At 39.8% G+C, this 15,554-nt stretch overlaps 1 protein-coding gene across 6 annotated transcripts in view; it reads right to left on the bottom strand.

Moving 5' to 3' along the window:
* IQGAP1 (IQ motif containing GTPase activating protein 1) overlaps positions 1 to 15,554 on the bottom strand; it is a 64,746-nt gene that overhangs the window by 3,540 nt on the left and 45,652 nt on the right. For all 6 annotated transcript variants that reach the window (XM_080626353.1, XM_080626355.1, XM_080626356.1 and 3 more), the window contains 15 exons: positions 15,421 to 15,490; positions 14,803 to 15,011; positions 13,656 to 13,811; positions 13,333 to 13,496; positions 11,924 to 12,148; positions 10,503 to 10,643; positions 10,318 to 10,402; positions 7,798 to 8,030; positions 6,915 to 7,047; positions 6,464 to 6,566; positions 5,416 to 5,551; positions 3,543 to 3,630; positions 2,903 to 3,115; positions 1,688 to 1,854; positions 765 to 887 (listed from right to left, as the gene is read on the bottom strand). In XM_080626353.1, coding sequence (XP_080482479.1) covers positions 765 to 887; positions 1,688 to 1,854; positions 2,903 to 3,115; positions 3,543 to 3,630; positions 5,416 to 5,551; positions 6,464 to 6,566; positions 6,915 to 7,047; positions 7,798 to 8,030; positions 10,318 to 10,402; positions 10,503 to 10,643; positions 11,924 to 12,148; positions 13,333 to 13,496; positions 13,656 to 13,811; positions 14,803 to 15,011; positions 15,421 to 15,490 — 2,246 coding nt within the window. The remainder of the gene's footprint in view (positions 1 to 764; positions 888 to 1,687; positions 1,855 to 2,902; positions 3,116 to 3,542; positions 3,631 to 5,415; positions 5,552 to 6,463; positions 6,567 to 6,914; positions 7,048 to 7,797; positions 8,031 to 10,317; positions 10,403 to 10,502; positions 10,644 to 11,923; positions 12,149 to 13,332; positions 13,497 to 13,655; positions 13,812 to 14,802; positions 15,012 to 15,420; positions 15,491 to 15,554) is intronic.

Below are 15,554 nucleotides of genomic sequence, written 5' to 3'. Positions count from 1 at the left end.
TATAAGAATTATATTCTTATATTCTATATTCCCATTGGGAACAAGACTCTAAAAGCTGACCAGACTCGATACTGGAAATTTAGCCCATGCGGTCTAAACAGCCTACTTCAGTGATGCACATCCATGCCTCATTTAGTGCATGAAGTACAAAAATATGATCCTATGTTGGAAAAAAGTTCTAGTAACAGGCAACTTCCTTACATTCCACAGAAGATACACTTAGTTCTCAAGGTTAGCAAGCTATAGCTGGACAAACTAAAGCTACCATCAAGTTGATTTTTCAACAGTGAGTGCTATTAATCATAGTAGCAATTCACCTAAGGAGGTGCCCTTTCATGACTGGGGGGTGGCAGGAAAGTGGCAGTGGGAAGAAGATGTAACGTTTAAATCCCACACTTCTCAACCAAAGCCCCGCTTTGCTTCCACCACCAAAGGGGAAAAAGCAAAACAAAACAAAACAAAGCTGGGGGGGGAAGGAGAACTGGGAAGCGATAAAAGCGATCACTGAGCAAGGGGTCTTTGGCCTGAGGGGTGCCAGCCTAGACTGCAGAAAACAATTTCTTCAGCTTTAATAACTAAGTCTACAACAATGCTAAATTCAAAGAACAAAACCACAAGACAACCTGTCACAATTTCAAACATATCTCAGAGCTTCTGTTCTCAATGGCCAGCACCTAAACCAGTTCAAAGAGACAAGAATTCAATGTACCCATTTTCCTCTGAGAAGCTTACTCAGCTTTAAAGAGTTTTAAAAAGATACTCACTGGTTAGTTTGCAGGTCCTCAATCTCTAAAAGCACTCCCTTCTCATGAAGTCGAGCTGCTGTATATTTTAGAGAAATCTTTTTACTGTTTTTGCCTTTCATCTCCCGAGGCTTCTTAGAAACTCTAGAAAAAACAAACCAGACAGAAAAAACAAAACCAAAAGAAACCAAAACCCAAGACTATCAGTCAAACAGCTGAAGAGATTTTAGACAGCAAACATTTAATCCTATTTGGATGAGGGGACAGAACCAGTATAGCTCATCAATGGTGACTAACGCAGCTGATAAAAATACCAACACCCTTCTTTGCCCCCCAAATATAACCACATGGTACCTCAAAAAAAGCAGTACCACCTATCATTAGGCAAAAGGAGATTTGGTGACAACTGACATGGAAAAGTCTGAGATTACTCTACAGCTTTCTTGACTTAGTTTCCACTGGCAGCTGCTCTTCCCAGATCTCCCTGGGGAGGAGGATGCTTCTTCCCTTCTGCACCTGTATTTCCCCCCTCACCTCCTCCCCCCACCTTTTTGGGATAAAAAGAACACTTGGTGACCAATGATTCCCTTGTAGGTAACTGTCATTTTTATTCTCTGTTCCTACATGATGACAGGACAGACTGACTGAGCAGCACATGCATTATCTGAACCACCTGCTTCATTCCCCCTGGACACTCTACACTCCCCTCTCCCAGAGGGATCAAAATGCTCTCAAGTATGTCTTTCTGACCCCATTCAGGCACTGCCCTCTACCCATATTTGCCCAGCACTGCCCAGACCCTTTCACTATAACTATCGCTGCAGTAAAGAGCTTGGCCAAGGTCCTTTGAGCAGATGGCATTATAATTCTTCCTAGCAACAACCTACACGTGTTTTCTGCAGAAAGCACTTCGCTAACCCCAGCATGGTTTCCAAGACACCTACTTGCCCTTGCTGGCCAGGTTATCCAAGCAGGTTTTGATGTAGCTTTTGTAATAATCCACTTGCTCCCCATAAAAAGTAGCTTTGGAGTTCAAGGCACTGTATGTCTGCTGCAGTTTCACCAGCTCTGCCTTTCTTCTCTGACGGTATCTACGCTGATTTCGAATATCCTACACCACAGAGAAAGACAAGCAGAGAGACTTAACAGTCATTTGAGCTCTCCAGTTGCTCAAGCCCAGAACACAGACTATCTGAAACACACAGTTTGATTTTGCTTAGTCTTGCTTCATGCTACAAGCTGGAGCTCTCAGTTGCGTTTGCCCCAGTTTAAGTGTCACCACTTCTCTGCATTGACTGTTTTTGGAACTATCCAAAAACTGTATGCACAGCAGTTCATTTGAACCTTTTGTTGCTTTCTCAAACTCCAATGCTGTCCCAGTTACAATGACTAGAGTGGGCACTGACAGTATGTGATTTAAAGGAAGGAAACAATTTTTGCCATCTCTGGGTAGGAAAAGTACCTTATAAATCAAACACTAAAACCATAGAAGTGCAAAGATTTTCTTATCTTTATTAGTCAGCCACCTGTAGATGTACATTACCTTAATGCTGGAACAAATGTATCATGTGTTGAAGTCAGTATGTATCAAAAACTGGAAAATAGTACGTTAATGACAGTACAATTAATTGTAATTGGATCTGTAAAGGTGATTATTTATTCACTTTACATATACAACATTTCCCAAATACCTTTTTGGTAAACATGTGATATAAAATACACTGTTATTTTTATTTAAATACCTAAAAGAGGGATCTGATAAAAACTCGCAAGAGTTTACTGTTGTATGCTGCTATGGTGACAGTTAGAGCATCTTTTTAGGCAAAACTTCCTTGTGTGAAGAAGTATGCAGAGACCCTGTTTAAATTACTTGAAAGGAACAACAAAAAAAAAAAAGTCACATCAGGACTTCCCCTCCAAGCTAGGAAGCTTTTTCTTAAGGCGCCTGAGATTCTGGCAACACAATCAGTTTAGAAAACTCAAACATCCTATAAAGGACTTCCAAATGCCACGAAGTGGGAACACCGTGGCAAAAGGTAGAGGCTTCACACCTGTAAATTACTACTACAAAACTTCTGAAAACTCAATGCCAGTTTCACAACACTGCAAACTGCAGGAAAACTTCACTGTGACCACTAGGAAACCACAAACGGGCATACCTTTGCTATGTCATTGATTAGTTCCTGGTATTTATTTTTAGCATTCACTGTCCCCAGTTCTGTCAATTTCTTCAGGCCTGTCTTAATTTTATCTTTTTTTCCTTGAAGATTTAAGTTGCCATCTTCCTTCACAGACACAGGTTTTTTCATCTTATCAGGAGTTTTAGCATCACGAATGGCCCGTTTCTGCATCGCCCTCTGATGCTCTGCTTCCTAGGAAAAGAAAGCAAAAAAACTACAAGTTCACAAGCAGATCAATTTTAAGGTGACAAAGAAACAGAAAGAGATTTTTCTGACCTCCAGCACAATATATAAGAGGAATTTTGCTTGGTCATTTCCATAATGACTTCATTGAACCCATGTTTGACGAGCACATCCCATATATAGGAAGCAGCAGAAGCCTACCTGCTATTTAAAACAGCTGTCTAGATAAACAGTTTCTAGCAACTACCAGTGAGGTAAGGTTCACACATACAATTTATCTCCATTGTATTCCCTCCTTATTATGGCTATGCTTCACTTCAACATCAGTGGAGACAGCTTCACTGCAATACATAAATGCAGATTCCTAACACCCATATGTATCTGGACAGAGGACAATCTCCTAATCTAAAGAGAATGCAGGTAAACAATTTCATACTTGCTCTGAGGTAGCTGGAGTTCCCAAGATTTCAGTCAGTGTCTCCCCTGGTTGGAAGCGGATTACATCAACAATTAAACGTTTTGTGCTGCAAATAAATCAAGGAGAATAGGAGAAAAACCTTTAAACTAAAATACTTTAAATACTGTTCTGTTCTGCAATAATACCAACGTTACCAATTTACCTGAAGTCAGATTATCACTGGATACACACTTAGGTGTCATAGGCTAGGCCAGACCAGATCCCTGAGAAGCACTTTACTTGGACAGTTTATCAGAAACACGTTCCCTAAAAGGTTCATCTACATAATAGACAGGATTTGCTCCCCAGTGCCCTGTCAAACAACAAGTATGTTACCCCACATATTCCAAGGCAGCCCCAGTACTGCCATGTGGAACACAGAAGCAGTTCACCAATTCCAAGGTGAAAGGTAAAGCAGGTCCATCCATCAAATCCATGCCTTTCCAGTTTAGAGACAAGGATACCATGCGAGACAGTGTCAAATGCCTTGCACAAGCCCAGGTAGATGACACAATCACTCTTCCCTTATCCATCCTTACAATGCTGTGGCCCCACTGTAGAAGGCCGCCAAATTTGTCGGGCACAATTTGCCCTTCGTGAAGTCATGTTGGCTGTCGCCAACCACCCCCTTATTGTCCATGTGCCTTAGCATAGTTTCCAGGAGGATCTGCTCCATGATCTTGCCAGGCACTGAGGTGAGACTGACTTGCCTGTAGTTCCCTGCGTCTTCCTTGTTTCTCTCAAAAAGACTGGGTTATATTTCCCCTTTTCCAGTCAGCAGGAACTTCAGCCAGCCACAGCTTCTCAAATATGGTGGATAATGGTTTGGCAACTTCACCCACCACCTCCCTCAGGACCCGCAGATGCATCTCATCAGGTCCCAGGGACTTGAGCACCTTCAGGTTGCTCAGATGGTCTTGCATCTGATCTCCTCCTACTGCAGGCAGTTCTCCATTCTCCCAGTCCCTGCCATGCCTTCTGCGACTTGGGCAGCAGCCGGCTCTTTTGCTGGTGAAAACCAACTCAAAAAAAGTCACCAAGTGCCTTGGCCTTCTCTATGTCCCAGGTAACCAGGTCTCCTATTTCCTTATGGCGGGTGCTCACAATTTCCCTCATTTTTCTTTTATCCCCAGTGTACCTACAGAAGCTTTCCTGTTGCCCTTAATGTCCTTGCTTAGACTGAGTTCTGTCAGGGCTAATATGTATTAGTCTAATAACACATCTATTTTCAAAAATATTATTTTCATCTATTAAGAGTCAGGTTCGGAGGACAGCAAGTGCAGAGAGAAGGGGACCACATCATAAATCAAGAGGAGAGCAGCAACAGCATAAAGAAACTAACACTGCAGGAGCTAGCAAACTTAGCAGCAGAGTGTTATTCACATATATTAGACATTTACTTACCCTTAACATTTCCATATACTGCATGTATTCTATTGAAAACATTGCACAGGGCATTATATAAGCAACACAAAGACTGAATCATCTAAGTTTTACATTAACAGACCTGAGAGTTAAAACTCCATTGTGAGGATCAATATGGATTATTTAAGATGGTCTTTACAAATTATTCACAAGCAGGCAAATCCAGCTGCTGCTGTCACTCTCTCACATCTCAGAAGTTTCCCCCTTCAGAACCACCCAAAATAGCCTTTTAAAGAATGACAAATTCAACAGTGGTGAAGAACTAACAGAAACAAATTTGACAACCGCAGCATTGAAAGCTCAGTGTACTTGGAGTAAAAGTCCCACATTTGTTTAAATTACACTTGCTTATTTTCACATGCAGATTAACTGTGAAAATTCAGGCTTCTCGTTTTGTTGAGAAACCAGACAGTTACTCCTTACTTACTTCAACAGAATAGTCCTCACATCCATTTCTGCATTCTCATCACCAGGAACATCAAATTTATTAGTGAGTGTAAGAGAAACCTCAGTCTTTGCTAGCATTTCCCTGTTGGGGTCATTAACGTTGCCAGACCCTTCTCCTGCCAACCAGAAAGAGTTTATAGATTAAATCGTATTTTTTACATCATTGACTACAAGAGATTTGTAATTTTTCCCAAGTACTAGTTAAACTGAAGGTCTAGATTCAATCAGATAACACTTATGTTCTGTTCTTTGCCAGTACTTTGAAGAAAGCATGCTAGCAATCACTCCTTTAAAAGCTTCCAATCTTTCTCATCAAGCAAGTTCCAGGTAAGTATTTTGCTGTCAAAGCATCCTCTCAAAAAACTGTTACCACCACCACCACTCCCTTCCCCAGATTCTGCACTTTAAATAGCTGCAACATAGAAACCAAGAAATGATAAAGGCTTGTGCAATCTTCCAGTGTTTGCTAAATCCTGAAGTAGTGAACAGCGGCTCAGGTGTTCAGGAAACTTCCAGAGATAGTGAAGTCAGTTCCTTCCTCCTCCAGCTACACTAGGATAAAATTCTTAAGGTATAGAAAAACAAACTTTGAAGGAAGGGAAAAAAGGTATTTGTCCATATGCCAACAATCCCTATAGGGACACACACCATTTAATACACTTATTACCACTCCAAAAGAATGCATACGGATTTCCACAACAGAGGACGGAAAAAAGCTGGGACACACACGCAAGCAGAAAAGGCTCCAGCACACTCGAATGAAGAAAAAATGTCAAAATATCCATCCATCTTCAAGAAAATTCTGGAGTGGGGTGAGGTGAGGGGCATGGGGAGAAGAGAAAGAATCCCCTTTTTTTTCAGGGTAACAAATTCTGCAGTCAGAGGGAATACACTACAACAAATCTACTGCTGCTTTTCAGAGCACATCCTCCCAGTGATCTGTGATGATCCCTTACATAGTTTCTTTACTGCACTTCACGTCATTTAAGGTAGTATTACATATGCTGAAATACAATAAACTAGACCACCTATTAAGGACTCAATTGTAGGAACCTCTCCGAGATCGTCCAGCAGCTCATGAATTGGATCATTGTGCTCAGGAGCAATGGCATCTTGATGGTCTAAGAGCAACTAAATGAACATAAAAGAACATTTACATTGTTAATTGTACATCCTTTTCTAGGCAGTAAAATAACATTATTTTGAGCTGGTATCTTTTAGAAAACATCTTATTTCACTGAACTTCAAAGCAGCAATATCAACATTCAAAGCTATGCCATTATCACATACTCAAATACTTTAACAAGAAACTTAGAGAAGCCACAAGCAAATTACTTAATTCTATAAACCAACAAGCTTTTGCACACTATGCTTGAAAGGTAACTTTTTGCCTTGTATTTGGTAACATAGCATTTCAGCCAGAAGCAGCATTTTCAGAGCAACTGTGACCACTTATATAAGGACCAGCTGTATACTTACCGTGTGTGTATTGATGATTTCACCAATAGAAATATAAATAACTGGTTTAGTGAGAGTCACCAAGTCAGAATATTCATCAATATTAAATTTATCCTGCAATTCAGGAACCTCACAGGCAGACTGAAAAAAACGTCTTCAGAAAAAAGGAGGAGAAAAGAAGAATCAGTATGAGCCTGAGTGTGATGTGATGTATCAAGAACATTAACTCCCTATGACAATCCCAAGTGTAGTCTCTCTTTGTTTAAACTATGGCACATTACCACATACTATAGTTTGTCAGCTCTAGTCTAACACATCAGAAATAACCTAGTAAATTAAAATACTGATATTGGCTATGTTGATGCTGGCTCATTTTCAGCATTCACAGAACTGGTCTATAGCTCTGGTGACCTTGTTCACACATCCTCTGGCCTCCAGTGCAGTAACACCCCTTGCTCCCAGCAATCTATACTTTTCTTCCAAAACATGAGGCATATGATGACAATTCTTGAACAAAAGCTTACTTCAGCTATATGAATATCTAAATGCCCAACTGCTTCATTTCTCTGCAACAACGGGTTTTCATGAGAAGCCAGGATTCATATGGGGCAGAATAGTCTATGTCCAGTCTAGCTGCCCACATTTAAGTATAACAAGAAGCATGTGCAGAAACAACCTTTATTCTGGAAACTCCCTAGTCAAAACACTTGACTTCTCAATCTCACTAACATACAATGTATCATTCATAAATTCCAGGCACATTTTATCTGCCTTTGTCACTGATGCTTATGCCACTTTGGAGTGCAATCTCTTAAATTTATAATATTTAAAACGTATGATGATCCCTTTTAATTGCAATGCTTCCCTCTGCCAAACTTCAACTTAATTAGCTAAGGTCTTCTACCTGAATTTTTGATATGACTGCAACAGGTATTCATTAATAATGCTGAGATGTGCATTATCTCCCATAAACATCTTATTGGACGCAGCATGCTGCAACATCTTTGCAATGGAACCGAGGTTTCTGCGTTGATCTGTAGTCAGCTGACCTCCAGCTGAGAGATCGATTATGTCAAATGCATCTGGTGCGACAATGGCTGGATTCATGTAGCGGTAATAGAGTAAGTTGCCAACAATCTGGGAAAAGTTGAGTAGAGAAGAAACACATTAAGAAACAATGGTATAGGACCCAACTGAATTTTATTTAAACTACTCTGATAAATTGTTTTCTTGGAAGCCAGAGACCCCTTCCAGGGTAAAGGTTCTGCTGTGTTGCTGTGTACAAGCACACACGATCCCAAAGAATCTAGTGTCAAAATAAATAAATAAATAAAATTTAAAAAATAAAAAATAAAATCATTAAGGCTCAAAAGGATGGTTAAACGGTCAACACCAAGAGGGAAGACTGAGCACTACTAGTTGCAGGACAACACAGCAGCAGATACTCCTGTGTATAAATCCTATGCATAAGATTTAAAACTTCAACTTATTAAAAAAAAAAGTAAATGTACGGGCACAAGACATTACAAGCCTACCAATGGACTGCTCATATGAGCATGAAACTATCAGGGGAATTAAACATAACTGAGTTATTCTAACAGAGAGCTGAACAATCATGGGATAGAAGAACCAGAACAATAGTCAGTTCAAGAACAAGAGCTGATTCTTAGAGAAGCATGCAGAATTGGCTGCCAACTCTGACAAAGCAAAAATGGTGAGGAAGCATGGCACACCAAGGAGCTGAACTAAGGAAACTACTTTCCATTCCTTCTCCAAAGTCCTTTTCTCTTTCAGAATAATTATTTGATAAGCCAGGAACATTTTCAGGCACAGACTCCCACTTAGTAACTCAGAAACCATATAATCCAGAGGTAAGAAAATTAACAGTACAGAAGACAAACAGAATCTGATGCTTCAAAATCCAATTCACCTAGCCAAATGTGAGCAGCAATAAACTTCAAGGAACCAAAAATAAAGATGTCACATTATCCATATGTTCACAAATATACTTCTGACCTGTACTTGATATTTTGCCAACAGTAATTCCAGCAATGAAAAGGAATTAACCCAACACACTGATGTAAAGAGACAGTTCTCACATCACATGCTCTAGTATTTTCTGGTGGTTCACAGAAATTTGCAGAGGGCCTGGTCACTGAATCTCTGCTTTGCCTGCTTGCCACACAACTTAAAAAGTACAGAAGAGATCAGGGTCTGAACAAATAGCTGAGAACAGAGCGAGAAAATCTAGCCATTGCTGAGCAGCCCCAGAAGTCATTAACTGTTTTCACTGAAGTCATGTTTTGTTTCATGCAAGCCCCTGCTCTACTCTCACAGATTATGTCATGGCACAACAGTCAAAGCTGTTTACTACCAGTAATAAGGAAACACATCTGTGCAAGAAACTATTCAAAATTTTCAAAGGTTCAGGGGAGAACAGCGGTAAATGGGTACCCACATGGGCAGCTTTGATTGCAAAAAAAAGAAAAGAAAAAAGATCAAAATCTAAAGTAGTCATTGCATACAGCTGCAGCTTTGACTTTCAGGTGGACAGTTACACACTGTTTCCACAAGGATTAGTAAAAACCGCAGCTTTCCACCTAAACTTACAGATGGAAGAAATTAATTCACCTGCATAGAAAGAATCGATGTCTCAGAATGGGAAAGCACAGAACTAGAAGAGAGAAGAAAACAGCATTCAGATTGGTAATTATTTTGCAATGAAGCTGAGGCAGAGAAGTTTAAAGAGACAGTGCCAAGTATTCTGAAATCCAAACTTTATTTTATTAACAAACAAAGTATTCACTAATATAAAGGCCTTCACAATTACCAAAAGCCATAAAACCAAAGAAATTTCAATGAAAACCCCAAAGTTATACTCATCTGAGAGTGCCTACTATTAGGATCATAGAATAGTTAGAGATCCTTTTAGGTCTGCAAACCTGATGGAATGCAAAATACAAAACTGACTAGACATGGGAAATACTTCTCTACATGTTGCTGTCAAAATATCCTAGAGTATTACAGACAAGGGAATTTGGAATATCAGAATTTTGCATACAGCCTTTTTAACTTGACACTGTCTCTTTAAGAAAGGAACAGCTGGCTGTGACCATACCAGCAAAACCAAGGTTTACTTTTCTAGGAGCAAGAGTACCCCAAGTCTAGAAAACCTGAACAACCAAATGCCCAAGATATTAAAAGCAAAGAAACAACAACAGGATACCTCCTCCTAACAATGTATTATGTCTCAGATGACATATATGCAGCTAAAAATCAAAAGCCCAAAGTGAAACATTTTCTAGCTGCAGATAAAACTTTATATAAGTTTACATGCAATCCTCTCCAAACATACACCTAATACGCTCACCACAGCCAAGCCAATCTGGCTGACAATTACTCACAAAGGTGTTCAGAGCCTCACCTTCAGAAGCTCATCCTCACCAGCATCAGGAAACTTCTCATGCAGGGAGTCTTTTAGTACCTTGGCAATGAAACGCATTCCGTAACTTTGAGAGAAAAGGGCAAAGACAAGGTCAAATACGACTGCTAAAATCATGAACCCACCACCAACTTCTCAGAGAAAATACTGTGGTACATCAGACTCACGGGATTTTGTCCACTGAAATAACAATGGCAGACAGGAACTTGTCTGTCACTGTTCTCATGTTTCTGATTGAGACATCCAGGCGCTTCCTCACCTCTTCATGACTTAGAGCTTGTTCAGGTGTAACATCGTATGGCAGTTTGCTATTTGAAAAAGTTAAACATATGAAGGCAAGCATTCCTCAGTCTAGCATACGTCAAGAATTTCTAGCTCAACGTGGAAACAAGCTTATATTCACTTGGCTGCCAAGAGCTGTGCATCGCCTCCAGTCAACCTTTTAGTCCACTGGAAGAGCTGAAGACTTCTTGCTTTTACTTCTACTCTCCCTTGCAAAGGCCACTGAAAGAAGAGGCCCAGCTAACTCAAAACTGTACTTTTTACAGCATGCACACATGCACAAGAGCCAAAGTTGTGCATCAGGCTGCAGCTGTACTGCAGGCTGCAAATAAACTAGTGAAAAAGCAAGCTACACATTTGAACAATAAGATAATAAAAGCTTGGATACAAGCTAGAAGCTAGAACAGTATCCATGAAAATCAACTTAAAATGCTATTGGCAGGAAGCAGTGCCAAGTGAGTAGTTATGTATTCTTCATCAGCTAAAATTACTGCATAGTGTTCCATTGAAGATAGACAAATTAAGCAGACAACTCATAAAAGCATGTCTTAAATCTCATACAAAGAGAAAGGCCTGAACACATATATTTGCCTGCATTTTTAACATATTCAGAATTCTGAACGAGGTGTATAGCAAGACACGACTGCAAATTGCCTTGAATAGGGAAACCCATTTTGGTTGGTTGGTTTGGTTTTGTTTGGGTTTTTTTTTTTCAAGTATGCTTAAAATGACCACCACAACAGAACACAATAGAAAGCTCAAGTTCTCAAAAATCGTATGTGCTGGAAGAAAAAGAAACCAGAATGATACAAAACCATCCGGCACAACCCAGTTGTCAGCAGTGGCTGATACTAACTTGAAAGACATTAGAATTAAAAGAACCGTGTTGTCATGCTTCTCCTCCAGCAGAAGTTTCGTTGACTTGCAAACAGTATCAAAGTTTGCAGAGGATATATGTGACATGAACAGACACTGACAAGGAACCACTTCCCAAATACCTTTTCTTACCATGATTTCTTTTAGGTTAGAGGGCATCTGACAGATAACTATCAAGTTAACACAAATAAACATCAGAGAGCATTTCTTTCCATCTCCTAATGAGATGCTCTTTTAATACCCTCAGCACCATCTCCAGAACGTGATCTTTAGAACTCTAGGATGAAAGCCATTTTGAGGAGATGAAAAAGCCAGTATCAGTTGGGACAGATACAAGCAGTGAAGCCAAGGATGATTTGAAATTATTAACCAAGTAGTGCAAAGCAGTCAAGCATTGTTTAGAAAAACACAGTAGTAACAGTTCTTATACCTGGCCTCGCCAGTTTGAGACTCCATTTGGTTAACCCAAGACTTGTAAATATCCACCGGATCAGTTTTGATATTGAGTGATTTGTCATCGATGATTTCCTTCACAACCGGTGCCAGGATCTGCCTCAGGGCATTCTGACCACGGGCACCACGGTTAAAGCTTACCACCATTTTAATAACAGTAGGATTCCCAGTCACAATTTCATGTATTTGGTCTACTTTTGATCTGAAGAAGAAAGAGTCTGTATGAAGTATGAGTTACGCATAATTCTGTCAGCTTTAGATACATTCTTAGGCATAAATCAAACTGTTAAAGAGCATCACCCTCACAAAACAGATGATGGATCTGTACTAAAAATCTGAATACAGCAATGAATTACAACATTGTATAAGAACAATATTGGAACACTTCTCAAGACAGGTAAGGCAAGAAACTTATGACCTCTGGGAATTCCAGTGTCATCTGCCAGTAGTCATCGTGATGACAACTGCTGCAAATGCAACTGTACACTCTAATTGAATGCACTGCTCAAAAATACAAAGGAAACACAGCATGTTTTATTTAGAGAAGAGGAAAAAATCCAGTAGGTTTCTTCCAGTATTTAAAAAAACCAAACAAAGCAATCAACAACAAAAGCCACTCCCAGTATACCACTACGTGGAATACAGCAGCAGTGAACAAAGCGCTTACATTTTCCTGGACCAGTATTCCAAGCATGAATTTAAAGGGAAAAAAGTATTTTAGGAAAAAAAAAAAAAAAATTCATCTAGAAGTTATCTGTTTCAGGGCATATACCATCTTCATGCTTAAAAAGCATTTCAAAGAATGCTTAAAGACTAGTTCCTCAAAAAACTTATTGCACATTCTTCTTCACAGCAAGTTGTGCAGCTCTGCATCATAAGGAACACTGAACTCCTAAGGCCCAACCTATCAAATGAAACATGCCCAAGGATAGCCAGAGTACTAACACTGACAGTGGACAGAACAATGCCATACAATACAGCTTCTCAGTTTCAGACTCCTCATCAGCTTTCAGAAATCCAGAAAGCTTAGTGTTAACTTTCTCCCTGTCTTGTAAAGGCTAAGTCTGCAGTTTGCTGGAGGTATGCATAAGAAGACATTGGGGAATTTAGATTAGACTGGATTTTAGGATGATTTTACATCAAAGTAGCTGCAGTATTGAGCAGTGAAATCTTAACTGAAGTAAAAAGCCCTCATCCTCAATGGACATACTAGACTCTTCTTTTACAGACTATGTTAAGAACAGATATGAAATGGGAACACGACAATGAAGGGACAGGTTAGCATTATCTGCACATTAGCATGATATATAATGCGAAGACTGCCTCAATTTGAGAAATAGCCAAAACTGATTCAATAGCAAGAATGTGCTGTATGCTACCACGTACTTGATCTCTTCCTGCAATGCTGTTTGGAAAAGCCGCAACAACAGGTATTCCTCTCTTTGATTGGATGCATAGTTATACAGTGTGAAGATGACAGAATCCATGAACTTTGTGGATTTATTTTGAGGCATCTGAAAAATCAGCTTGGCCAAGTAGGTTGGGTTAGTCTACAACGACAAGAAAAATTGCTTAGTGTGCACGTCCACACAGGGCAGTGTCACCGAGAACTACAGTGGCTCAAAACTATAGTATGTAAGCAAAGACTGTGTCAAGACATATAAGCCACTATGACAAGAGGTTACCAAGCAGCATTAGAAGCTGCTTACCTGAAGTAAGTAGAACAGATGCTGATAAGCTTCCAGCTTTTCTCGCTTCTCTTTGCTTAAAGCTTTCAAACCTCCCCTTTGTTTATTCAGCATCATCATGTCAGAGAGCTGTTCCTTGTTCTTCTTGGTAAGTTTTTTACTATGAGAAACAACATCCTGGAAAGAAAGAACAGGGACAGATTCCACCCTTAAGTATTTTTTAACAGGCAACAATGGAAAACAGTTGTATCTGCGAATACACTTGTCTTAGACATGGAGAGGCAGAGTCAAGGGTGAGGCCATTAAAGTGAAGCATTATTTACTATAGCAGCAACTTCTCTGATGACTCTAAGTACATGTTCTGCTTGTCCCTAACTTCTTGGATTTATCTGAAACCCTTGAAGGGTTATTATTGCTGCCAAAAGTGACTATCAGAGCTGGCAGCATTCTGAAGATGCCTGAAAATGTTTTCCCTTTTAAACTTGGCTTAAAACCTAAAAATCTCATTTCATACTCAGCTAGCTTGCTACCTCTACATACTCCAACAGCAACGGCACTTTTCGCCTATGGCACCAGCCCAAAAGCTGCCTCCTTCCAAGATTAATTTCACTATACAAGTTGAGATTTTATACTGGGAGGAGCCTAGTGCCATGCCACCCAGGATGAAAAATAAAAGCTGACCAGAACTTCAGCTTGAAGAAAAGGCAATACTGTATCAACAATAGTTTGGGGTTTTTTTTGTGAAATTCATCACATCAGCCAAGTAATAGAGGGGCTTCCTTTAAACAATAAACACCAGCCTTCAAAATCACCCCCTCACTGCAAGCTTGCACCATGTCACCTAATGAACTACAAAGAAGCAATGAAACAGCTCTCAAAAGCATGCAGACACACAATCTGTTGTATTCATTAGGTCAGGACAGTCTGATGCGTGTGTGCCTTTTTTAGCTTCAGGTCTTGTTTCTTCTCCTCCTACACTCTTCCTCCTAGGGATACATACTAAATTAGCAGAATGGAGTGAACATACTGGGAGTAAAATCTTCAAGTCTGGGGCAATGTTTTCCACTGGGCCTGAACAACTACATTCAAGGCCAGGAGCTCTCCATGCTGTATTTACCATTGGGCTCAGTTCAATTCGTAGATAGCCTCCCAGCAGCATATATCCTACCTGCAGTGTAATTTTGTTTTTCACTAGCAGCCCAATTTTGATGTCCATGAGATTGAGGTCATTTTCCTGTTGCTGATTGGATCGGATCAAGGTTACCACTTCCTCACGCAGTTTCATTAGCTCAAGCTCCTCCTGAAAATCTTGGTCACTCTGATCAAGCAAGTGGACAAATTTCCGAACAACAGCCATAGGTGGGTTTTCAGCATTAACTAAAAATAGACAAGAAAACATCAGGAGGCAGGAAACAGGAGTAAATATATGTTTAAACAGCACATTAAGGAGCAAATAAGCACCACGATGTCTAAATAGATTATGACATTTGGAATTTTTGAGTAAAACACAAGAGAAGCAAAGAGTAAAGAATGAAGTCAGTTATCAGGCTATTGTCCACACAGCCAAACTTAACTCCAAAACTATGATTCTATTTTTCAGCAGCAAAAGCAGCAGCTGGAATCAGGTTTTCCATCACTCTCCAGAACCACCTACTCTCCACACTGCCCTATCAACCTCATCCCAATCACTCTTTGAAGCTGTCTTGATACTATAGATCACACTAGCAACATCCTTTGCATATAGAGATTTGAGGCGTGTAAGTTTTATCCTCTAGGCAATACTCACTGAGGGTTTTGTAGTCTTCTCGTGCTTTGTTTGCTCGGATAAAGGCTTGAATTTTTATAACATCATTTATCTAGGATTAAAAAGAAAAGGAAAAGCACTTGACTTCATTCTGGAAATCGTACAAGTGTTAAATG

The sequence above is a fragment of the Psittacula echo genome, assembly GCF_963264785.1.
Source record: "Psittacula echo genome assembly, chromosome: 10".
Taxonomy (NCBI): domain Eukaryota; kingdom Metazoa; phylum Chordata; class Aves; order Psittaciformes; family Psittacidae; genus Psittacula; species Psittacula echo.
This window is presented reverse-complemented; position numbering and strand designations above follow the sequence as displayed.